Genomic DNA, 24,723 nt, shown 5'->3' with positions numbered 1-24,723 from the left:
GGGCCAAGTCAACCGCTACAGCCAAACCAGGCGAAATGTTTACCGGGGCATTTTAATTTTTCAAGTTTGGAATCACTACTTTTCTAAACTTCATCATGAAAGGCAATTGAACCGAAAATTGTACACAGTGACAGTCAGGGAGAGGAGAGTCTAGAAGTGACATGTCCAGTGGAAGGGCCACACCAAGAGGACCTGAGACTGAGTACTTGATGCATAGGGTCCACCAAGCAGTGCCAGCCAAGACTGCTCCTCTCGAACACTACATGGCCAAAGGGACACGGTGCCAACAGCATGTTGCAGGCACTTGTGACCTGTTCATCTATAGCACGTGAACTACACCCGTCTTCCCGGCTCTCCAGGAACCAGCCCCGTTTTCAGTTCCTGAAATCATACCTACAGCGGGGTGATTCCGCAGAGGCTCCACGGCAGCTGCGGAATTTCAGGGCAAGCCCACCTCTTTCTCCACAGGAACTAAGTCATTAGCCTGACTCTGAAATAGGGGCTCTCCCTGTGTGGCATGGCAAAAGGACAATTTCTTCGGTTTCCCAGAACGAGCCTCTTGTGATGAGAACCACAGGCAGGTCTGTTTAGGTTTGAAAACAACCCCTATCACACTGGGTGTTTTCAGGACCTAAGCAAAGGAGATCTATATGCTCCAACCCTGGCCGAATCCCTTGATTTAAAATGACCTTTAAATTAAGGTAAATGTATTTCATGTAGTTCCATGCAGTTCAGCACATAGTAACACCAAGGTCACTTGCAGTCAACAGAAAACAGCCTTAAAAGTAAACACATCGATTAAAACAGATTACCCAAGTCCCAACTTGAGGAATCCCTGAAATCGGTTCTGTGACTGACCTCGGAGGACAAGAGGGAACGAGCCCACCTACCTTACTCTATAGCAGCCATTTCCTAACTGCATACATGGTGCAGCCTGCAGGACAGCAGGGTGATCCACTTACCCATGCCTCGATCACTCTTGGAGTTCTGCTGTGCTCCAGAGGTGGACAGGTCCTCGGGGACAGGCATGGGTTCATCCCCTTCATCCGGAGTGTCACTGACTGGAGGGCTCTCCTTTCCTGCAGACACAAATCAGAGCGTGAGTTTCTGGCAGGCATTTTCAGCTTCTGGGAAAACCTCAGTGGCTGGCCTTCACCTTGATGGCACGCTAGGGCAGCACGAAGGGGTACCTGTTCCGAATTAATGCTTCCCTGCTGAGGCAAATACGTATTTCTCTTTCTAGGAATGAATATCACTGCCAAGCACTAAATAAACACCAGAGGACAGAAATTTGCAAAAGGAAAACAACATTTGTGACCTTAGTTATTCCTGGCACTAAATTACTACATAAATATTGATATATTACGGGGCCTATGTGGTGATGCTGTTTTCCAGAGCAAACCAGCTTTTAGACATTCTCAATATACTTTGATGATACAGACCTATTTCTTCAATTTTATTTATAGGATTAATGAGGAATTACTTCCATTGTTTTACTTCTTTGGACTCTTGTATTATTTTTTTAATCTTACACTTTTAAGCAACTTTGCACCCAACCACCTACCAGTCAATTTTGGGCATAGCCTTAAAGAGCACCATTTCTACATCTCTGTAAGTGCTGGTCCAAAAATGTAGGATTCCCACCCCCTCCCTCTCCCTTTCTTCCTTCTTTATTATTATTTGATAATTATACATATATATATATATATCCCTTCCTTTCTCCCTCACTCCCTTTCCCCTCCCTTCTTTGTTATTATTTGATAACCTCACACATGTATATACAGTTTTTTTTGGCCATTTTCACTGCCTCTCCCTCCCCTCCTAATCCCATCTCTCTAGCCATCATTGGCTGGATTAGAATGAGGTTTGTCCAGCTCCGGGAGTGGGGAAATTGAGATCAACACAGTGAAGCCATCACTAGTAGAAAATGCTCTTCTCTCATTGAGGCTGGGGCTCTGAAAGTGTCCACCTTTCTGGAGCCGATTGAAAGTGATGAATAGACACAAACCACATTGGAGAAACAGTGAGCGAGGCCCTAAATCTATGCTACCTGACCCACCGTAGCTACTTCCAAAAGAAAGCCCGGCTGGAGATCCTGAAGGTAGACTATCAGAGCACAGCTCACCAGATGTGGCCCCTGCTGACTTGGCAACTTGGCCCAACAGCTGAAATGACCTCCCAACAGACACTAACTCAGCCTTTTGGGAGCATATGTGAACGGCATGTCAATGAGTAAGCTATTCTGAAAACTCGACCAGACATGGTGTGAAGATTGGGTCAAGTCACAAGAACAGCACCAACGTTTTTAGGAGCCAGAAAAGATCAGTAAAATAAGTACACGAGACAAGCTTTACTGGAATCTCTGAAATAGAGCCTGCACAGGCCCCAAAGACATGCTTTGGGGAATAGGGTTACAATCGCTAAGAAAGAGAGCACGATGTGCTATCCCAGGTTAGCTGTGATTAGAGCAACTGGCATATTTTCAGAGAGAGCATTATTGGGTATATTTGGATAGCTGATACAAGATAAATAGTTAAAGATGGGGTAAGATTATAATAATTTCCCAAAGAAAAACAGAAAGCCCAAGAGGCTGATTGAAAGTGTTCACATTGTGCTAGAGTCTTGGCGCAGTAGGTCAACCCGTCTCCCTCACCCTAAATAGAAGACCTTTACGGTAACAGCGGCAGGACGTGCGGTCCTGCTTCTCCTCTTCGCAGTAAGCAAGGAGAGCTTCTAACCAGGAGAATGCAGATGCTACACAAACAACTTGACAGCTCTTACTCTCACACAGAGCCAGGGCCCAGAATGTTCAGAGTTCAAGGACTTTAGGGAGGTATTCGGAGATAATAACCACACGAAAATCTGATTAAACAGATCTTCTTTACAAAGACATTGAAGTGGGGAAGGGGAAGGCTGAGGGAGCAGAGACGCACACCACTTGCCTTCTGAAAGGCCAGTAAAGAACCTCCGAAGGGCAAAGGGAAGAGGAAAATGATAGCTATAACTTCAAAAAATAAAAAGAAATAATTAGAAAAAGGAACCTCCATGAGATTGGGAGTGGGGCCCCTGGCAACAAAGCCATAGCCTAAGAGGCCAGTACATGAGTCGGCACAGAGTCAATGGAGCCCTGGGACCTGTGGTTCACCAGCTGGCATTAATATTGAGTAGGAATGGGAGATGGAGAAATGGGATTGCTTTGACTTGCTTTGCTATGATAGTCTTCCGTATAATAACTTTGGTGTCATCCATGATACTTCTGGGCCCATGGACAACGCCAGGCCACACTAGAGCTGGGTTTGTGGGGGAGGGACATGTGTACTAAGGTTCTAAGTTTAGCCAATAAAAGCATGCCGCACTTTCCAGTCCAATCCATGCTGTGTTTCATGCAGAAAGATTCGTGGTTACCCAGTTTTAAAAGTGTGGCTGATCCATCTTGGAAAGGACAGAATCAACTGTCTTAAGGACAGTGCTCATAGTAATAGCTGGACTTCTTAGGACCCATGGCTGGCTAAAAGGCCACCTCACCAGCATCCCCATCTTATACCTTGGTACCTTTTTTTCTTCCATGGAGGACAAGGTGGAATGAAAACAGTAGGGATCATGATTCTAAAATGCCATGGGCCAGACAGATCAATAGGAACTCTCAGAGCAGAAGAAACCACACAGGGAGAAGGAAGAACAGCAGATGAGACCCCATGTGTATAGGGGTATGGAGTCGAAAACCAGACTGGAAGGAGCAAAACCGGATGTACTCACGTGGTAGCCAAGAGTGTGGCATTAATTCAACCTTGCCTCACCTCAACTCATTGATGGTTTTTTAAGAGGCCCTCTGATTTGCCTAAAAGCCCCCCAGTGTGACTTCTGTTGCAGAGACATTCATCACTCTGGGGGGCTTGATGCCCAAGGACCTTTGCATTTTTTTTTTCACTGCTGGGAGTTCTTCCTGAGGAAAATTCACCATTTCATGAAAACCTTTCTGATAGGCAAAATCATTGTGCATACTGGCTTTTGCCCCACTGGCCATTTGAATCATTACTTTAGAAAAGCAAGTGCTAGGTAAAGCCAACACACCCCAATGCACTAATTGATCTGGGTTACAGATCTGATTAAAGCAGTTGGAGAGCTGGTGGGAAGGAGAGATGGCCACTGCTTTTGAACTCTCTCCTTAGGTACAGCAAGAGGCTAACATTCATGACTTGGGCATAATCCATCCCATGGTGAAAATAAAATTAATCATGGTCACGAACACTAACTCGTTAAGTAAACACTTGGTACCCTGTAGCTCACCACAGAAGTACTGTGTGATACATTTACCAGATAGCAAAGGCAATGGGGTGGAAGAAACAAGACGGCGAGCGCTTAGTGAGTCAAATGGAATGACCCTGAAAAGGCAAGTGAAATTTCACTTACTTAGAAAACAAAACTGGCGAAGTTATAATCACACCAATTTATACTTAACTTGACTGTTCCCTGTGTGTCGAGAATGTCTTGGAGAAGTTTCTGTGGTCGAATTAAAGACATTGTGCCTTTAATCTGAAACTAAAAGTAACTGAGTTCTCAAGTACATTTTAGCTTGCCCAGCTTCCCGGCAAAGCTCTAGGATTCTCTCCCAAAGGCATGCACCTTTAATACACAGAGGGACTTGAGGGGACATAATACCTGAGGGTCATAGATGTGCCCACTACAGAACCGCCACTCGGGAGAGCAAGTTACTTCTAGCCTAGGGCTGAAGTAGCCTCGTACTGTCTGGCTCCCTGGGCGACTTCCTGTCAATTTCTTTTAGGCTGAGTCTCAGCTTCCTGCAATGTGGAGCTAATGGCATCCTCCTTCAGTGAGTTTTTAATAAGGTAAAAAGGAGAAAATGCTTAGGATGCTACGTGGGTAGTTCCAAGTGCTCAATCAATGTGATTTACTGTGATTAACTAGGTCGGATACTTCTGTTCTTTAATATATATGAGGCTCCTCTTCCCTACACAGATTATGTATGTCCACGGGGTGTGCTCCTTGTGTGCACGTTCCAGCAAACACATTACAAACAGCATTAAGAAACAAATACATGGCTCAGGTGATGAGAGCCAGAGGAGCCTCAGAGATTCACTGGCTGGAGTCCCTGCTTAAAGTGTAAAGCATCGAGGGCTTCTTGGTGATTAATTTATGACTTTATTGCACGGTCCCTCCGTGTAATCTCTGAGGATGACAGTGTCATAAGGCTGGACGTACCTATCAGTAAGGTTTCCCCAACTAGTGGACTCAAGTCAGGGGGGCATGATCTGCAATGGCCGTCAACCTCTAGGGTTGATGAGGTAGGAGGCATCAATTAGGGCACAGTCCATGTTTGGAGTACACCTCAGGGAAGAAGAATCCAAGGGCCTGGAAGACAGGGGTCTAGGGAGGAGTATGCTTCTAAAGTATTAGGGTCTTGGTCTGAGCATCTCCTGAAGAAGAAATGACTCAGGATCATAGTCCTCAATTTCTTATGAAGCACACGCTGGGAGTATAGCTCAGTGGCTTGTCTTGCATGCATAAAGTCCTGGGTTCCACCCCCCAGGGCTTCAAGAGAAACAAAACAAGAAAACAAAACAAAACAAAACAAAATAACAAGTCAACCTTCCTATGTGACTCCTTCCTACTTTCTTTCCAGTCTTAGCAAAGGAGGAAACATTGGAATTGGGAGATTATCAAATTTGAAGAAGTGCAAAGGTAGTGTGTAATTCTTTCCTAAGTGTGACACACTGTATGGTTGCTCTAATTATTGTTCAGGATGCTCAGGATGGACAGATGAGCAGCTCCATCACGGTTGGTCAGGGGGTCACCCCTTTCCTGTGGGCACACAGAGCAAATTTCAGACTAAATCTTTTCATACAAAAAAAGGAAAGTGAAGGGGGTCTTCAGGCTGTTTTGCTGTTCCTGCCCCCAATGGTCCTCTCCTTCCGGGCAGCCTACAGTACCCTACAGTTAAGGGCAACAAAAGGAAGTTTAAGAAACTAAGGCTTTTGGAAGCCTTGGGATCTAAATAGAAAAATGAGAATATTGACTACTCCTCACAGCTAACATTTTAGAGGTTTGCTCAAGGCTAGGGGATGTTGTATCTTTATTGTTTTAAATTTGTTACTGACACCCAATAATTGCTCACGTTTTATGTGGTACAGTGTGATGTTTGAGGTTTTCGTCATGTAGTGTACAACCTTCCAATGTCTATGTGTAGGTGGCAAGCCCACTAACCCAGACTATTCACTTATAGGAGCAAATTCAGAAAAAGGAGAATGTGTGCACGCCCTTGGTTTTTAGATCCTGGGCTCTTTCTCTTAACTCAAAGTTCTTCTAGTCTATCCACGTTGCCCTCAACAACAGGATTCCAATGTTCATGACTAAATAGTATTCCATTACATACATACACATGCTACACTTTCCCCATTTATTCACTGATGGGCATCTGGGTTGCTTTCATCTCCAGCATAGCGTTTTGACCTTAGGACAGCAGGACATAAGCAGTACGCAGACCAAGGGTGTGGACCACTGAGTGCATCTTGCAACATATAAGCTCAGAGCTCATCTGAGGTCAAAGCAGCAAAGAAGAGATGGGATTCTTCCTGCCCTTGGGATTTCTCCACAGAAATTCATTCAAAGCAATCCAGCTCTAAGGGGTGAGCCCAGTAGGTGAAATCTTCCAAAAGCAGAGCCCATCATCCTACCTTAGGTTTTCCTGGGCTTTGGGGGATGGCAAGCTAAATACAAAACTTCCAACAAGCCAAACAGCATCTTTTCATGTAGCCAATTTGCTTAGGAAGCATTAAAAAAAAAGTGAAGTTAAGTAAACTCTACAGAGTACAAGACAAGAGCAACGTCTTCTTTCTCCTCCTCAGCGCACCACTTTCTTCTAACATTCAGCTTCAGGGGGGAAGTCAGGGTTAATATAGAATCTAATAGTGTAGAATCACTGACTGTTCACACAAGTGTGCAGAATGTGTGTACACACATGTGTGTGTAATTTATTGTATATTTCCACACGGAACCATACTTTGTATCTTTTCCACTTTTGTATATGCTTGCTTCAGGTTTCTTTCCATATCTGCACATTCATATCCTCCTCCTTTTTAAGAGCTGAGGGTGCAGGTTTGTGCACACAGCACAGTTTTTAAGTATCAATGGCAACGGCACTGTGAGCATGGGCTTAAGTGTTTTATCTACTTGTAAGAGTTTATTTTTAAGATGAATTCCTTAAACTGAAGTGGGTAGGCTGTATAACATGAACGAGGTTTGTTTGCACAGAAGAGAGACCACACTCATTACTTTCAACCAGGAAAGCTATAAGATGGACACCTTTTTAAAGTGGCCATTCACTACTCTTTGCATTGTGGGACATTTAAGTCTGGAGCCTTACAACGGAAAGAAAGAGCTGATGGAGCATGGGAGAAACACATGGGACTTGCTGCAAGCCCATCTTCAGAGGGGTAGACCTGGGGAGACTCAGGTCCTCCAGTGAGCTGGGCAGCACAACATAGTAAGGGCAGGTCCCCTCAGAAGAACTCACCTGGACTGAAATGCAAACATACAAACAAATCAACAACCCTTCAGAACCCAAGGAGACAGAGCAGCCAAGAAACAGATGACTGGCTGGCCAGTGCCATAGAGAAGCCAGGCTTCTGGGACTGGGGAATAGCCTGGAGGCTCTGAATCAGAAATACTGAATAAGCCTCCAAATCCAGGAAGTCTGCTTCCAGGTACTGTCCAGATACAGGGCCAGGCAGTACCGGACCTCATACACTCATGCGTGCGGGAGCAGGGCAGGATCTACCGAACAGCTATCCTTAGCGCTGCCCACAGGACAGTCTGGAGCCCAACTTCACCTTCCCGCTCTCTGAGTGTTTCACTTTGTAGGTCTGGTAAGAGGAGAAAGCCTAGGCAGCTAGGATTTGCCGTTCTCATGTGGCAAGTGCTCTGACTCTGACCCGGGCTCCTTTCACGATGCGGTGGCCTCCTCTTCGTCTCTTATCTTTTATCTTTTAAATGCCACCTTTGGCGTGCAGTTTGTATGTTTGGTAGACAAATCCATTATAACTGTCTCCTAAAGTACAGCATTTACTTAATCCTTTTCGAATTGCTGCCAGACTAATCTCATTTGGGAGGATTTTAACGTTCAAGTTCTCTAAGCACGGACACACATGGCTTTTGTGGTAGCCTTGCTAGCTCCCCCCAGGCATAGCCAGCACAACTTCTGGACATACAGCGATCACCCAAGGTCTCACCTGAAACTTGGGACATGTCTTGACCCTCATCGACATCCATTGTCTTCAGATTATCTGAGAAAGAGAAGAGAGAAATGGATTTTACTTTAAAGCAAAAATACAGAGAGAGAGAGAGAGAGAGAGAGAGAGAGAGAGAGAGAGAGAGAGAGAGAGAATGCTTATGCTATTTAACAACAAGGCTATCTAGAAAGAATAATGCATTTTCCTCTTCACATGCTTGCTGGAGTATCAGACTAGCACAGACCTTGATCCTTTAAAAAACAGCATTACAAAGATTTATAAAAATATCATTACAAGCACAGGAGGACCAAATTTGTTATTTATTGTTAATTTCCTACTGCATAATAACCCAAAATGCAAACTGACTGCAACAAAATTAAGCAGAAAATTAAATGGCCCTGGGTCATTGTAGGCACAGAATTCATTCTCTTGGCTGATCCATAGTTATGTTCTTTCTAATTTACTGAGCATGCATCGATGAACCTTGAGTCAGCTTGGTGACACGCGTACAATCAGCAATCAAAAAACGAAGCAATTTGCTGAAGAATGTCTCATTTACCCAGGCAGGCTGCATATCTGAACAGCAACGTACTACCTCCATCAATAATGAATACACCTCCAGCCTGGCAGATGGGCAATGCATGCTCTGTCCTTGTCCCCCACTCCCCGGCTCTAGCTGCAGACTCCACCAGGGCTCCCTCACAGACAGAGATGACAGAACAAGCCAGGAGAGGGCTCAAACCACCTGCTTTACACGCTGTCTCCTCATCTTGGTGTGAATTGAAAACACGCATAGGAAGAGGCCACAGTGAGCGCTCCATAGACTACACAGACACAGACTACCACAGGTACCAGGGCGGACCCAGACACAGAGGAAGAGAAATGACGGTGGTGGACTTGGCTCCTGGGCCACACCTCAGGTACCCTTAGGTGTTATGTTAAGAAATCTATGTCCAGCAGAATACTGTGATGGCTTCATTGAATCTGCCCACCGTGGTCTGTTAGACATCCATCGCTGTCAGCAGACTCGGGTTATCTGCTGAATTTAAGTCAGGTCCCTTTGTTTTTTTTCCTGGGTACCACCATCTCTTTGGTTCAGCTATGGGCCTATTGGCTGAGGCCTGCTTTTAGAAGAAACCTGAAAACTGATAGGGATTCCAGTTGTTTGGGAAACTGTGTAGGCAGGGACACATATGTACATAGTTTTATATAACATAGAATCATATGTAAGACATGGTATATATATACATGTAGCATATATTTTATATTAAACAATATGAAAGTATTGTTTATTTTATATATGTATACATACACAAGTCATATAGCTATATATGTAATTCATGTGATACTATCTATATAATTAAAACTCCATATATCTTTTTATCATTAATGTATCTTATGGTATATGTGGATGGAATAAGTTGTTTTTCCAAGAATACTGTTAGTCGTGAGGAAGACATGAGTAGCAGCCCTGCTTTCTGGATAGGGAAGGGCTTCATCTGTTTCTGAAAGGCACATGCATCACTTGTCTCGGTTGTGAGGATTTTCAAGGCGGATAAGGAACTTAGGAGAGCAGCCAGGACCACAGGGAGACAAAAACTCTGTCACAGTACACATGGGCTCAGACCCCTAAGGAAGGTCCAACGACCACTGAAATGAGACACATCAGCCCCAGAGATGGCCAACCTGTACAAGAGTAACCAGAACTCAGAGTCCCACAGCCCTTCAGTGCCAAAAGAAACTGTTAAAAACAGCAATAAAGAAGGACTTAGAGGAGAGGCCTGGGAGGGAGGCTGGGCTGCACAAGTGAGAGCTGAGGTCTTACTGCTGTAGCTTTCTGAATAAACCCACTCCTTTGTGAAGCTCATCACAAGCTCTGAGGTGCTCTAATGTTGGTTAGTGAAGTAGAACTTACTAACTCCAACACAAAGTGTTGTGAATGAACTTACTGTGATGTGAACGAGCTAGCTAGCTTGCTTGCTTGCTTTCTTTCTTTTCCTTTTTTTTGGGGGGGGGTAAGAAATTCATGTAAATTCTGCCACTTAGGACCAACCAGCTTTTCTCCGTGTGTGTTTCTATGCTTTTCATAAAATAAGACACTAACCATATTCCAGAGGTACTGTTAAAGTGTTTTCTTTAATATCCATTTAATTTAGCTACTGTACAGTGTCATCATTGTATTTTAATGGCTGTGCACTAAAGGCTTGATTCACTCGATGAGAGAGCAGTGATAGAATCTACCCAAGTTACTTTCAAGTCAAATGAAAACGGATGTTCTATCAGGCCCGTGAGTTTTCAGACCCGCCCTTCTCTAAACAAGTCATCTCGTGGACAAAGGAGCCAGCTGTCATGCATCTTGGGGACAGACAAGTGAGGCCACTGACAGTGTTTGGAGCAAGTCCCCGTGGGCACTGTGGTAACACAGGTGCATGTCAGGATCCCAGTAGCTCACCTCTGCACACGGCTGCTCTGGGGGGGGGGGTCACTTAATGACAGACTCCCTGCCAGCCAGAGTACATGGACTCCTGTGACACAGTGTATCTCACTTAGTTTTGCATGCACATGTTCAACCCCACCCTCCCTGGACTTGTGACTACTATTGTTGCTAGCAGGGTCCCTTGCTTCATTTAAAGTTCAACCATCAACAACGTTTTCAGACCCCCGACAACATTTAAGCTAAGGGCTCGAGTCAGTCTATCCTGTGTCCCAGGAATTCTGCAGAGACTTCATAAGCTCCTCAAATGTCCCCAAACCGAAGATCTGCATCTTTCGGGGTAAAGATTAAAGAAGTAAACCCACCAATGCAGAGTGAGGGGAAATGCATTTGGCCTCCCTCAAGGCAAAGTTTATAAAGCACATCCCTAAGTGTCGTGAAGAACTCTAACCCATCCTGGGTACTATGCTGACCACCAGGTACCACTTACAAAACACCTACAAAGTACCTCTTCTGTCATGTGGAAGCCACACAGGGCATTTGAGGGGGAAGGGTAGGATTTAAAGGGCCCAGAGAGATGTCTCAAAAGAATAGTGATGATGCCCTCAAATCTGGCAACCTGAGTTTGATCCCCAGGAACCACATGGGAAGAGAAGAAGAGAACTTATTCTCACAGGCTATCCTCTGACCTCCACATGCACATACACTCACACACAGACACACCTGCACATACTGCTCTCTTTCTCAGCTTTAAACAAAACAAGGACCTTTCATTCACCAAAGCCAATCATCAACATCTTCGGGTCTGGGCATGGGTGTCAGAAGGAATAAGCCTGTCACAGAAAGGTGCTGTGGTGGTCCACTTTGCATGGGATGAGCAAGAGGCAACCCACGGGAGAGCAAGCCACAGTGTCAGCAAACTAGCGCTCGCCTGGGCAGTTCTTCTAAACATGAATGCTTTTATTGTTCCTTCGGAGCAGGCAGTTCTGAATCTTGCACAAGGGGAAGGAGATGCAGAGATAAGTACAGGCCAGAATGACCGAGGCTGCCCAAGGCTGGCTCTTTAGGAGAGTGAGCAGCGAGGCCTTCCTCATAACCCCACCGTCCCTCCAGATCTCTTTGCATCTCCTGTCTTCTTCATCTGACTCTCTCTTTCTACATCTCCCTCTCTCCCCACCTCCCCCTCTCCCTTCCTGTCTGTTTCTCTTTTCTGATTGAACAGGGACATACAGGTTTCATTTCCTTGATTCAGACAGAAGGAGTCAACACATCACCAACACTAGAGAAGAGGCGTGAAACGCAGGAGGGTAGGTGCCAGGTTTCAGACTGCATAGGAAGGACCCCTGCTGCCCTGGGGGCTGGGCAGGAAGCACAGATTTGAATGTCTACACAGGATGGGAGTCTTCCTGGGAGGCCAGGAGCCTTTCCTCTTGACAGGCAGAGGCCATTGCCACCAGCCTGGCACCTGGCTGTCTCCTGGAGAATCATCCAACAGCCCTGGGCAGTTGCTGTCTCCAGGTAAGCTGCCAGGCCAGGTCTTCCTTAGTGCTGGCCCATTTCTAACTTGTAAGGCCCAGAGGAGGGCTCAGTAGAAGTCCTCAAGGGGTGCTGGCACTTCTCCCTGTGGTGCTTATGTCACAACCCAGTGCCTGTTCCAGAATCCTCACAAGTTGAGCCTAGATTCATTAAATCAAAATGAAAAAAAAAAAACAAAAAAAAACTAGACGCCAGTCAGAAACCACAAATGTCTTTCTTTTCAAGTTGCCCAAACGGTATGGCTATGCAGAGAGCTGACATGCAGGTCACCTAAGCACATGATATGCAAAGCTGTCAGGCAGAAGTGGAGGTCAGTAGATGTTAGTCTGTTACCTGGCCTGCACTGTACTTTCACAAGCTTTGAAAGACGTCCTCTGAGATTAAAAAAAAAATAGTGTACATTAACTTTTGTGTTTATTTTCAAGGCGAATGCCCTTCCTTCTCCCAAGACTGCCTGGTTATCTCTCTGTGGAGAGACGCTCTATAAGGATCCTTGAGGACCCAGTCTATAGCAAGAAAAGGAGTTCAGGTACCTCTGGGGCAGCCCATTACCTGTGAGGCATTTGAGAGATAAACTGTTAATGAGCTTTCCTGCGACTGTGAATAGCCAGCTTTTCCCAACACTCTCTTGGGCAGCCTAGCTCAGAGTCCAGCACAGTATCCAATGCTGATTTGTCACTGGGGTCTGCTTTATCACTTCCATTTTGCAGAAGAGGCTATGAGCAAGGTCATAAAGCAAGAGCTGCCCGCCCAAGGCTACAGTCAACAAACAGCAGAGCTGAGCTCCGAACTTGCAGTCATCGGATGATAGTATCTGCCTTCTTCTTCCTGCTCTAAGAACTCCATAAATATGTCATCACATATTTAGTGGAGACAAGATCCAAATGTCTGACAGACAGAGAAAGGTGCCCCTTCTATTTGGCTAGAATATAAGCTCACTCTTTACAAGAGCCTGAAACCTAGACAGACTTCTTCATAACAGATCTTGTGCAGAAACTACATTCTGGTCAGACAGTTATACCAATGTGACTGGTGGTTTTCTTTCCTGCTGGTGAAGCTGTCCCAGGGATACTTGGGACTAGCCACTTAACAGTACTTATCTGAAGGCAGGAAGTAAATGCATATGTAGCAGACAGGGTTGAGTCCAAGACTATCACCTATTAAACATGCCTAGGTCACAAACCTTTTTAATAAAACACACTATTCTGTGAGAGACATGTCTTTTCATTTGTACAGTGAACATTTCATTTTTTTGCAAATTTATCATATCACTATGGATTACGCTGTATTTTTTTCAAAAGGGATGCTCAAAGAGAAAGGGCAGCTATATGCGATATCTTTGTATCTAGTCAGAGACCTTCTCGGTTTGTGTACGATTTGACAAAACAGGTTGGGAGAACAAAAAAACTTCTGAGCACTCCTATTTCACCTGATTCTTTTCATTTTTCAAAAATTAGCTGCCAATCTACACACTTTCATGATTATTTCCCAGAGCTTTGCCGGCGCAACTAACAATGAAAAACACGATTTAAACAGGAGCACAGGAATCCAATTTAGTGTTCACGGCGTCCCTCCTCCCACAGTCGGCTAAGCTGCAGAAGACTCCAGGAGTTTGTTCTGTGAACCTTCGTCTCCAGGGCAAATCACTCAGATGTGCAGCCCTGGCTTCACCTTTTTCCCTCAGTGGGCAGAGACTGATATGCAAAAGAAGAAGGGTCAAAGGGAAGTAAGGAAGTCTGTTAAAAATACAGCCAAGGGGCTACAGGGATACCGCAGTCAGTAAGCGCTTGCTAGGCAAACGTGAGGACCTGAGTTTAATCCCAGGAACCCTCAGAGAAAGCCTAGCATGCAACTGTAATTCCAGTGCTGGGGAGGTGGGGACAAAAGATCTGTGAGGCTAGATTGACAGCCCATTGAGCCAGTCAGGGGCAGACTCTGGTTTGGAAACCATAATGGGAGAGATTGAGGGAGATTCTCCATTTTGCCCTCTAACCTCTACACATGTGAGTGCACACATATACATGACCATTTGCGCGCGCACACACACACACACACACACACACACACACACACGAGGGAAGGAGAGAGAGAGAGAGAGAGAGAGAGAGAGAGAGAGAGAGAGAACACAAAGTAAAGATTGCTTCCTAATAAGAAGGCATGACCGAGGACCTGTTCTGTGACATGTAATAGAAAATGGTGGAACCAGGCACTGTAGCTCACTCTTGTAATCCCAGGCACACATTTGAGAGCAGCCTAGGCTACATGTGAGTTTATGAGTTTCAGGTCAGCCTGGGCATCGGAATGAATCCCCAGGCTAGAGTCAACAAAAGGAAAGATGCTGGATCTTATACAAGGAAGGCTATTTTAAAAATGTAGACAATGGAATTGGAGGCGAGAGGTTCACACGTGTGCTGATGTGACACTCTGTGGTGCCTTGGCTTCTCTCCTCCCTCAGGTAAACCGTGTCCACCCAGCAAAGCCCTGTTTCCTCTCTATCCTCCCCACCGGCCGCCCACTCCCGGCCACTGAGGAGAAGCACACAGTTGCAATTAAGATGCTTTCTGATTTGGACCATCAACAGTGGGTGCTGCTTAAGTAGCTTCCTCAAAAAGAACTGGCTTTTCACACTCCCATCATTTAAGGGAAGAACCGTTTAGGGGAAGAAAGAACAAGCTGGGAAACATTGTCTTCTGAACTCTACTCTGTCTGTATGATATAGTGTGCTGGAAGGGAGATACAGCAGCGCGGACGAGATTTCCATCTTTAAAATACAGCAACGGCTTCCACAAGACTGATCTACACAGATAATTCCCGAAGGAAGTGCTGGTAATTTGTAATTGTGAAGAGAAGGCAGAACCCGGTTCTCCCAAGTTCCTATTTGGTCTAGTTTCAAAGATAAGTGCAAACTTAACAACATTTTTTAAAAAAAAAATTAGTAAGAGAATTCGGTGTCACAAAAATTACAATATCTCACTGTGACTTTTGGCGGTGAAATTATGTAGACAATGCAAGTAAATTCCATCACGTGGATACTTGAAAAATACAACCGCCAAGATGTATGTGGTGGGGGAGAAACCACTTGTACCTCCATAAGGTTAAGAAAGTGCGCCTCTGATGCACTTTCTACAATGCCATTCTACTTCAGCTAAAAGGGCTTGGGTCGGTTGGTTTGCCAAAAGGCTTTTATTTGGTTTGGGCCTAAAGAAGTCAAGCCGTGCAGAGCTTCATAGAGGTTTGGAAGTCCTCACGTGCAGACTGACCCAATGTAACTGAGAAGGTGCTCTGACTTGACTGTTCACTGTGCTATTAAGAAGGACTTCCTAGGTCCCAGCATACCTTGCTTTTCACGTTCCTTATCGTCTCAAGAGACGGGACACTGTTCACACTCCCGGGTCAGCACCATCACCGAACTTGTGACATACACTGGCCTTTTATTACTTTTTTTTTAAAATATAAAAGCTCACTTTAGCACACCCCAGCCGTATTAAGGAGCGTCTAGCCTTTGCTCCAGAGAGGAGTAAGAATTGCTGATGGCCTGCTTGTTGTCACTTAGGTAGGGCAGGCCACATGCACTCTGTGGCCATTTTCCCCGAATGTACTAGAACTGATGTTGGTGCTATTATAAAAATCAACTACAAAAATCAACTATCGTCACTTAAAATGAAATCACTTTTTTTTTTGGTTCTTTTTTTCAGAGCTGGGGACCGAACCCAGGGCCTTGCGCTTCCTAGGCAAGCGCTCTACCACTGAGCTAAATCCCCAACCCCATGAAATCACTTTTTAACAAAAATAAAAACTATTAAAATATTAATTAGTAATGTGTTCTCTCTTCAAAACTATGTTCACAGTACTGTAATTTATATCCAAATACTGAGTTCCCTAAATCACATCATGGTCTTTTAAGGACTTCAGTACTTTGGGAAGTTATCTTGTTCACCCGATTTCTACTGGGATAAGCAAGATGCTTGTAGTGTCAACAGAGGGGGAAATAGTTATATGATGCCAACTGTGGGCAATAAACTTAACAATGACAGAAAAAAAATGCCACTTGGTTGTCTGCATTGACCTTCCAGTTAGATCCTAAGGATTTAACTAAAAAATTTTCAAAAAAAAAAAAAAAAAAAGAAAGAAAGAAAAATTCTATGATATGGGCTCAGTAGCTGTGTCCCCTGACCCAGACCAGGAAGCATCTTCAAGACGGTCATGCCAACGCCACGCATCATGGACAAGATAGAGACCTATTTGTAACAAGTGTCCACCCAACCCAGGTTATCTGGATGGGCTTTAGAATCCTTCACCTTCAACCTACAAGGTCCTCCCTCATGCAAACCCAGGAGACAAGGGTCATCAGCTGAACCTCACGGAACCTCACAACTTCCTCATTTGCACACTTACAAAAATCGGCGTGTCTATTTATAAACGGGCAGAAACTGCTCTTTAGAAAGCCAAACACAGGGAAGCTTGGTTCTCATGCCTGCCTGGACTGTTGTCGTTCTGCAGTCTCCCAACGGACAGCAGCGATGAGCTTTCAACGCTCCAAGTCTTTTTCAGGAAAGTTCATTACTTCGACAAAAGTCCCGTGTGCTCTTAATTCGGGAGAAAGTCCTTTAAATTCGATCGGACCTATATTACCTCGTGATAAAGCACCAACACATTCTTGGTGGGGAAGAACTAGAACTTTCCAAACCGTGTTTTAAAAAGTAACTGCTAACCTTGGCTTTAAGGACCTGACATACGTAGGCGCTGGCTTTCATTCGATGAAGCGGGAGACACCATTTACCTTTACTTTAGTTTTCTACTCTACCCAAAACTCAGCACAAATGAGGGAGAAAAGGTCACTTTTTTTTTTCAGGCTGAAAGTGGGGCTCGCGCTAGGGGGTCGATGACTTTCTCTAAGCTTCCATTAAGAACGCTGGGGCACTTTTTAAGAGTGTCTCTCATGTCAGCTTACAAAAGGTCAACTCCTCATTTCCAAGTCTCTTAAAGATGATAAATTAAACATTTTTTTCCCCATTAGGTCAAAGGAACGGTCTTGTGGAATTTTATTTGCTCCAAATTTACCAGTGAAAATGTGATACAACTGAAAATGATCTGAGCTTGCTAAGTTGGTCCTCACGGAAGGCCCAGCTTTGGCACAAGATTATTCCAAAGCACACTGTTCATCTTCTAACAGTCTGAGCACGACAGAAAATATCATAAAGTGTAAGTCAGCGCGGAATCTCAAAAACGTAGCGCGCGCGCACACGCGCGCACACACACACACACACACACACACTAGGAGTTTGAAGAACACTCTTCATTAATTGGTTGTCTCAACAATTTAGTCAAAATACCACATACAGCAGAAAGAAAGAGAAGGGAAGAGTCTGTGAGACAGCAAGGAGGACAGCTTGAGAGACAGGGTCAGATTTCTTAACAGACTCTGTAGTCCGTTATACCTAACCCTCCACCCATCACCTTAAACTTTGCTTTTGAAAATGGCGGCAAGTGTCAGATTTGCTGCTGAGGTGAGCTGCTCTCAAAAAAAAAAAAAAAAAAAAAAAAAGAAAAACAACAAACCACCCGAACCAATGCTCACTCGATTGAGCGAAGATGAAGAAAGCTCTTTTGCTCTAATTAGGGCCCATTTTAAGCAATTCGTTAAGCCATGGCCCCGCGCCACAAGCCATCAGGAGGTGGAGCATGGGTCTAACTTGAGAGCAGAACACACAGACGGTGCCTAATGATGTTTTCCATCACCACCAGACAGGGAGCTGGGCAGGGGTGGCAGGGAGGCACTCTGGATGATGGCTGCTCACCAAAACCTCCGGCAGGAGATGGAAGGAACGCACGCATGCAGGCTAACTCAAGCCAAGCAAGTACAACAAGAAGCCAAACCATGTGACACTCACCAACAGGACTGTACCTCCCCAAGGCCACACGAGAGCTGGCTCTCTCTGCCACGCAAATCCAGAGTTGGTCTGAGTCCCCTCAGAGTAGCCACTTGGGAAGGACCCTGGTCCCTGGATGAGCCTCAGATCCCTGTTCCTCTTCCTCCAAGGTCCCAGTCTGGCCCTCACACACCACTGGGGTTCAGAGAAAGGTAGAGCCAGTCGCCAAGTATGCAAAGGAGGAGGGAAGCTAGTTTTCTCTCAGGGAAGCACTCACACAGGAAGGGAGCCTATGCTTCCTGTCTTAACCCATGAGTTCAGAAATCATTCGGATGTCTGATTTGTCAGACATAGGGTGGGAAGGGGTGTTCTTTTCGTCAACAGGAATTACGACTTGCCCCTGGCAAGACATGGTCACAGGAAAAGCACCCCTCCCAGGCCTGCAAAGAAAACCAATGGCCTCCATGCCTGAAACTTGGGCTTTTTCACCTTTTTCTTTTTTAAACACTTATCACCAGCTGTTTGGCTGAAGACACCTGGCATCCACTTGTTTATTATAGTCTAACGTAAAAACGGGAAAATGCCTGGGAAAATAGTTTGCCGCTTGTCCTTAGATTGTGTCTCAGCCAGTGTCTGTGCCCCTTTGAGATTTTGCCATGAAGAACTCATAGGATACCCCCACCCCAAAAACCAGGGCAGATACCCATTTCTACCTTTAGAAATATTTTGCAAATCATACTTTTGTTGGCGGGTATGGTTCATTTATAACACATAGTAGTACTGTGTGCAAAAATGCTTACAAGCATCTTAAAACAATTGTTATATTATCATCCAGCTGCTAAGGGCTGTACCAAACAAACACGACTGAAGAGGGGATACTGGAATTCTAAGAACAGAAGCATATATTCCAGCCATGGGACAAAGTACCCTGGGGTTTAAAGCCCTGAACTAAATGAACAGGAATGTGAGGAAACAGTGGTTTATATGAAGCACACCGGTGTGAGCATTTCCTCAGCCCTACAGTTATGCATCCTAAAATCTAGAGTTTTTAAAAAAGTGCCCCCTCCTGTTTATTTGTAAAAAAAAAAAAAAACACAAAAACCCAAGATCTCTTTCAAGATGTGTAATGGATTTCTGCTTCTCTCTCTGTATCCCCAGGAGGGATCACTTGTTGCAGTCACAGGTCGTGTGTTTTCCTGTGAAATGTTAAGGATTGCACAGCAAACCTAGGCAATGAAGTGAGCTGGGAGAGCTCCAGGAGAGGAAGCGGTCCCCCTCACAGGTTTCTAGCCAGAGAAGGAGCTGCCGTTAAGAGGAACCACAGTGTCCCAAAATATGTCTGTCTTAAAAACAGGCATCAGCAGCTAATGGCTCCCAAGGACCTCAAAGGCTCTTAGTGTGCTGAGATCACATCCCACTTTCCTTAGCACATGGCAAGCGCCACTTACTTTAACCTAGACTGCTTTGAAACGTCAAATATTTCAGGGGACATAATGCTCTTCTCGCTAGCGTTGATGAATCCTGACTAACTGCAGTGACAGCACATGAATGTGCAAAATTTGGCAACCCCTCAAAATTACCTAATAGTATACAATTAACACTATGCCCCGGTTTGCCATCACAGAGAGACCATTTTATTTCATATTTTAAAAAAGAGTCAAAAGTAAATAAGATGAAGGAAATTAGTTCCCCATCTTAGGTGTATTGAATGTTAAAACTTCTCTCATCGCTGCTTTCAAGCCTCTCTCAAAACACACAGTGTGTGTGCTCTGTGCATGTGCAAGCAGGTGTGTGCACATATGTACACATGTAATTTATTTCCTATATATTAATATAAGTAATCCTGATCTATCTATCTATCTATCTATCTATCTATCTATCTATCTATCTATCTATCTACCATCCTGTCAGATTTCAGAAGTTCTGACATTGTCCTGAACAATGTGCTGTTACATTAACCAAATATGAAGCACACAAATTCAAATCAAGGAGAAGACTTCCTCAGGGCAAAGAAACATCATTCTAATCCTCAGCCTTCAGTTTAGTAAAGAGAATGTCAGGGGCATACGGCTCTGCTGGGCTTTAGTTCTTTTGGGCAATAAATTAACCATGATCTTAATTTCTCAACAATGGTAATGCTACAAGAACAACCACCATTTGCTTTCTCTCTAGGAGACAGTACACAAACTTCTCGAAAGAGTCAAACGTCACACGCATCCACACTATTAGCAGCTCCTGTCTGCTTGTGAGGCCGCCATGGTGGGCTATTATTGCTGTGATGGCTTCTAAATTTGGGGTTTGGCCCTTAAATTAAACCACCAATGAATTAAACAAACAGGTTCTTTGGAATTTCTTAACTCTAGGTTTCAGTGGTCACCATGAGAGAAAAACAAAACAAAACAAAACACGAAAGCATCAGACTCGAAACATTTTGGCCATCAGCTCTAGTGCCTTGCATGTCTGGGACAAATATTTTATTCTACGACAAAAGGAACAGCCATGTGTGTTTGCGGGGAAAGTTGAAATTATTCATGTTTTACCAAATGAATTGTATCGTCAGTGAAGTGCCCCACTGTCATTTACATGGATGTGCCTACATTATGTCCTCAATACATGTTCTGTGAATTATAGGGTGCTGATCCAAGTAAGCAGACAAATCTTTTGTCCTGGATATTTGTTCCCGTTTAAATTTTGTGTCTTATACCAAGTAATCTGATTTGTCACTGAAACAATTTGGACATGTACTAACATAATATGAATAACGTTTAAACTGTTACCTTGAAAAATCTCACAAAAAAGAATGAATTCATTCTCCTAGAACAAATATCTTCAAACAAAGACCCTGAAGCAGGCTCTGGGATTTTCTTACTGACTTCACCCCCGTCTCGATTCATAACCCAAACGAACCAATCGTTAAAAGCCTTTCAATGTCTATGAAAAAGTATTATGTATTATATACATTTTCAACGTTTTAAAAATTCTTCTACAGGTAGGTTGGATCAGTAAAGGGCTATTTCCCTAACACCACTTTGGTTTTTTAAGTTTAAAACAAGGTAGCTCAAAGGTGAAATAGGTTGTCTGCAGCAGGGAGAGAAATTATGCGTGGGTTACTTGAGCAAAACCGCACCTTAAAATTCACTCTAGGTGGGCTCCAGCCCGAAAGAAAATGGAAACGGCTTCTGGCTCAGACCTTCTGAATTGATACCCCTTTGGGTCACCAAATGCCATATCCTGTACTCCCAAATTAGAAGGAAATCAAAGGCTCATAAGATTCCTTGGGAATCACCAGTGATGCTTGGCAATTTTAAAATGCATGTTTCCAATAATTTGCAAGCGTCCTGATGCTTATTTGATAACAGGGTCTCCCTGCGACAGTTTCATGACCTGGGATCAGACAGGGCGATGAGAAAAAGTACGCGTTTCAATACTCAGGCCATTTCTGTTTTGCACAAAGCAAACTCAGACAGGATCTTATCAGTAGAGCAAATAGCTGTCGCATCAAAAATAAGGAAAGTCTTTACCCATGACTTTGAAAACGCTGGCTTCTGTAATCTCGCTAGATATGTCGATATAAGCCTAAACAGAAAAGCAGAACGTGCTCTTCCTGGGACCCCGGGCTACTCAGAAGTGCCTCAACTGGCCTGGTCTCGCACCTGCAACCCCAACCTAAAAAGACAGAGGATTTGACCTAAGTCAAAGCTCTCACAGTCCTCAGAAAGGAAAAGACAGAAGTGAGCGACACGGACACTATGGATTTCGAATGACTTTTCCTTTCTTTCCTACTCCTACTTGAAAAAACAAAAATCCACCAGTTACCCCAAGTTTTCCTACTGAAATTTAATTCGAAAACACTCACGTGGATTTGTGCGCCGCGCTTTGGGGGCCAAGAATGATCCTGGGGCGCGAAGAGCAGCCGGGGATCTGGGGACTCCTGCACCCCGCGGGACCTACCGGGTCTCCGCCTGCCGCGGTCTAGCGTCCCGGGATGGGCTGCACTGCGCCGGGCTGCTGCTGTCGCCGGCCCGGGCGCGGCCGCACAGGCACTTGTTAGAGTGCCCTGCTAAGTTGGCCGCGGAGCAATTCCCAGCTTTCTTTCACAATGACTTCCTCAAGTTGCTCACTCGCATTGTTCCCCATTTCTCGCCACACTCCCCGCCCCCCGCGGGCTCCGACCCGGCTCCGAGCCCCCGGCCGCCCGGCCGTCCCGCACGACAGCGCCGCCCCGCTGCCAGCGCACCTGGCCCGGGCTCACCGCGCCACCACCTGCGGCCGCCCGGAGCGCGCGCCCCTCGCCCCGCACCGAGCAAACTTTGGGCTGGCGCACGCGATCCGCCTCCCGCTCGGCTTGTCCCACAGTCCACCCGGCCCGCGCTCACGCCACGCGGCTTCGGGACCCCGGCGGCGATGCGGAGCCGGGCACAGGGAGACACCGTCCCGTCCCCGCGCCCGCCGCCGGGTCCCGCTTGCAGACCGCAACTCTGCGACCCGCCGGGCCGCGCATACAAAGTTTGCAGCCGCACGGGGCTCGGGCCCGGCCGCCGAGGGTCGCCGGGCGACGGCGGGCACCGGCCGTACCTGCTGGCGCCGCCGGCGGCTGCAGCCCGCTTGCCCGCGCCGGGCCCGCTCGGCGCGCCGCCGCCACCCCCGCGCGCAGCGCGCCCGGGCCCTCCCCTCGGCGCCAAGCTTCCTCATTCCAGCGGAGCATCGCGCCGCTGCCCCGCGCAGGATGCGGCGGCCCGCGCTTTGCCCGCGGGCTGGTCCGGCTCAGCCGCGCCACCGCGGGACCCGCGCTCGACCCGCAGGGGTGCGGCACGTGCGGGACCCGCGGGGAGGGGGAGGGGCCTCCGGGCCGCAGCGCCACGCGCGGGACAGCCGGGCGGTCGTGACACAGGCTCACTCGCCCAGTGGGGGGACACGGGACACTGTAAGGCACTTTCCCTGGTGTCTAAGAGCAACCGCTGCGTGTGCACAGCCGAGTCCCTGAAACTGGGACCCCTGGGTTCCCGCGTTGGGGCTCAGACCCGAAGGTACTGATGCCCACCCTAGGGGGTGGGAAAAGTTGATCCAGTGCGATTGAGGAGAAGGTGCAGTTCATTTTCCCAGACAACCAATGGAATACCTCTCGCGTCTCTTCCCTCCCACCTGCTTACGGCAGAAGTTAGGATGGCGCCTTACATCCCGGCCTGTGTGCACGCGCCAGCGTGGAAGGGGTCTGTGGGCAGAGGTGGGAGCAAGGCAATCCTGCACCACGCTCCACGGCTCCGCAGACCTCTCCCAGGCATGTCAGGCACTGAGTGCCTGCGTAGAGTCAGGACTGCAGCTCACTCTACAAAGAGCCCATCATCCTTCTGATTAGCTGGGCCACACCCGAAGGGGGCCAGACAGGCAGTAACCCTGAGCTCAGAGGGAGAATCTTGAATTCCATAGACACAGCAGTGTCCCTGCCTGGGTGGGGGTGGGCTTGCCTCACCATTTTTCAAAACCACTTAGTAAGGCACAAAATTAAACTCCGGTGTACCCTTGAGAGGAGAACAGGCAGCTATAGTGGCTGGGAGGAAGGCTCTGGGCCTCAAAGGGATAGATAGATAGGTTGTGCAGGTGGAAAGGAAGACACAGGCTTCCCAGGTGGCAAGAGGAGTGAGCCACAGGGACAGGCAGACAATGCGACTCCAGGGCAGTTGAGTGTGGTTGGGAACACAGCTGTCTAGATAGTTGTGATCTGGCTTCCGTAGCAGACCCATGCAGCTCTACTGTTCTGGAGAGAAGTCCTTTCAACACATAGACAAGTTTTCTTGGACAGCTTAGACAACATCTACCAGTTTGTTTTTGAACATGTGCCACTGGAGAGATCCTGAGCCAAGTCAACTCATGGGTCAAGCCCAGGGAGACCGGACTTATAAACTGCTCTTCGATCTTACTCCTCGTTCTCCCTTTTCCTTTGTGATATTTTGTGAGTGTTCCAAACTCTGGTTGGCTTCCTTGTGTCCAGGAGTTGCCTCTAGAAGAATTTGCTGACGCTAGAACCAGAAAGTGCAAGGTGCAAGGGGATTGAGGCTAGATTGGTGGTAAGGGGTCTTGGATATCTCTAGTTCTTAGACGTTCAAGCACCCTTAAGACGTCAGACGTGTCTCTTTTAAATGCTTGCCTAGTCCTACGGAATGGATTCAGACACGGTTATCCGGCAAGGTGTGCTCTTCTAAGTGTACAAGTCCAGATACCTGTGCTTTCTGATACCAGCTTACAACCTCCAGGCCTGTTTCCACGTCATAACTTAGGGTAATAACAAAGTCTCCCCCAAGGGATCGTTTGAGAGTTAAAAAGGGTCTATGGAGGATGCTGCCGTTAATGCTGGAGGAGCAGAAGTATCAGTGAATGTATTTATTATTTATCCCATTAACCACCAACATCTCTCTGTGGTGGGGTGCACTGCAGAGTTAGGTTCTAGGGTCCCTTCTCTCGCTCCCCCACATGCACGTGGAGCTAAAGTTGTAATTTGGGGGTCTCTGGACAGATACCAAGAGACCAGAGGTCACTTAAAACATTGATGCCCTTAGAGGTAAAAAAAATGATAAATTTTATGCTGGCTGTTTTGTTTATGAATTAATATCTTGTATTGCCACTTTCAGAGTGTTAGGAG

At 46.2% G+C, this 24,723-nt stretch overlaps 1 protein-coding gene across 15 annotated transcripts in view; it reads right to left on the bottom strand.

The window, feature by feature from the left end:
- The window catches only part of Ikzf1 (IKAROS family zinc finger 1), an 87,827-nt gene extending 64,424 nt beyond the window's left edge, over positions 1 to 23,403 (bottom strand). For 2 of the 15 annotated variants that reach the window (XM_039092065.2, XM_063273233.1), the window contains exons 1-3: positions 22,662 to 22,804; positions 8,247 to 8,300; positions 963 to 1,079 (exon numbers count right to left, since the gene is read on the bottom strand). In XM_039092065.2, the coding sequence (XP_038947993.2) occupies positions 963 to 1,079; positions 8,247 to 8,300; positions 22,662 to 22,791 (301 nt within the window). In that variant the 5' untranslated portion in view covers positions 22,792 to 22,804. The other 13 variants (NM_001107237.1, XM_006251494.5, XM_039092066.2 and 10 more) reach the window with 13 other exon arrangements.
- Between the last annotated feature and the right edge of the window lie 1,320 nt (positions 23,404 to 24,723).

Source organism: Rattus norvegicus, chromosome 14 (genome assembly GCF_036323735.1).
Source record: "Rattus norvegicus strain BN/NHsdMcwi chromosome 14, GRCr8, whole genome shotgun sequence".
Classification (NCBI taxonomy): Eukaryota; Metazoa; Chordata; class Mammalia; order Rodentia; family Muridae; genus Rattus; species Rattus norvegicus.
This window is presented reverse-complemented; position numbering and strand designations above follow the sequence as displayed.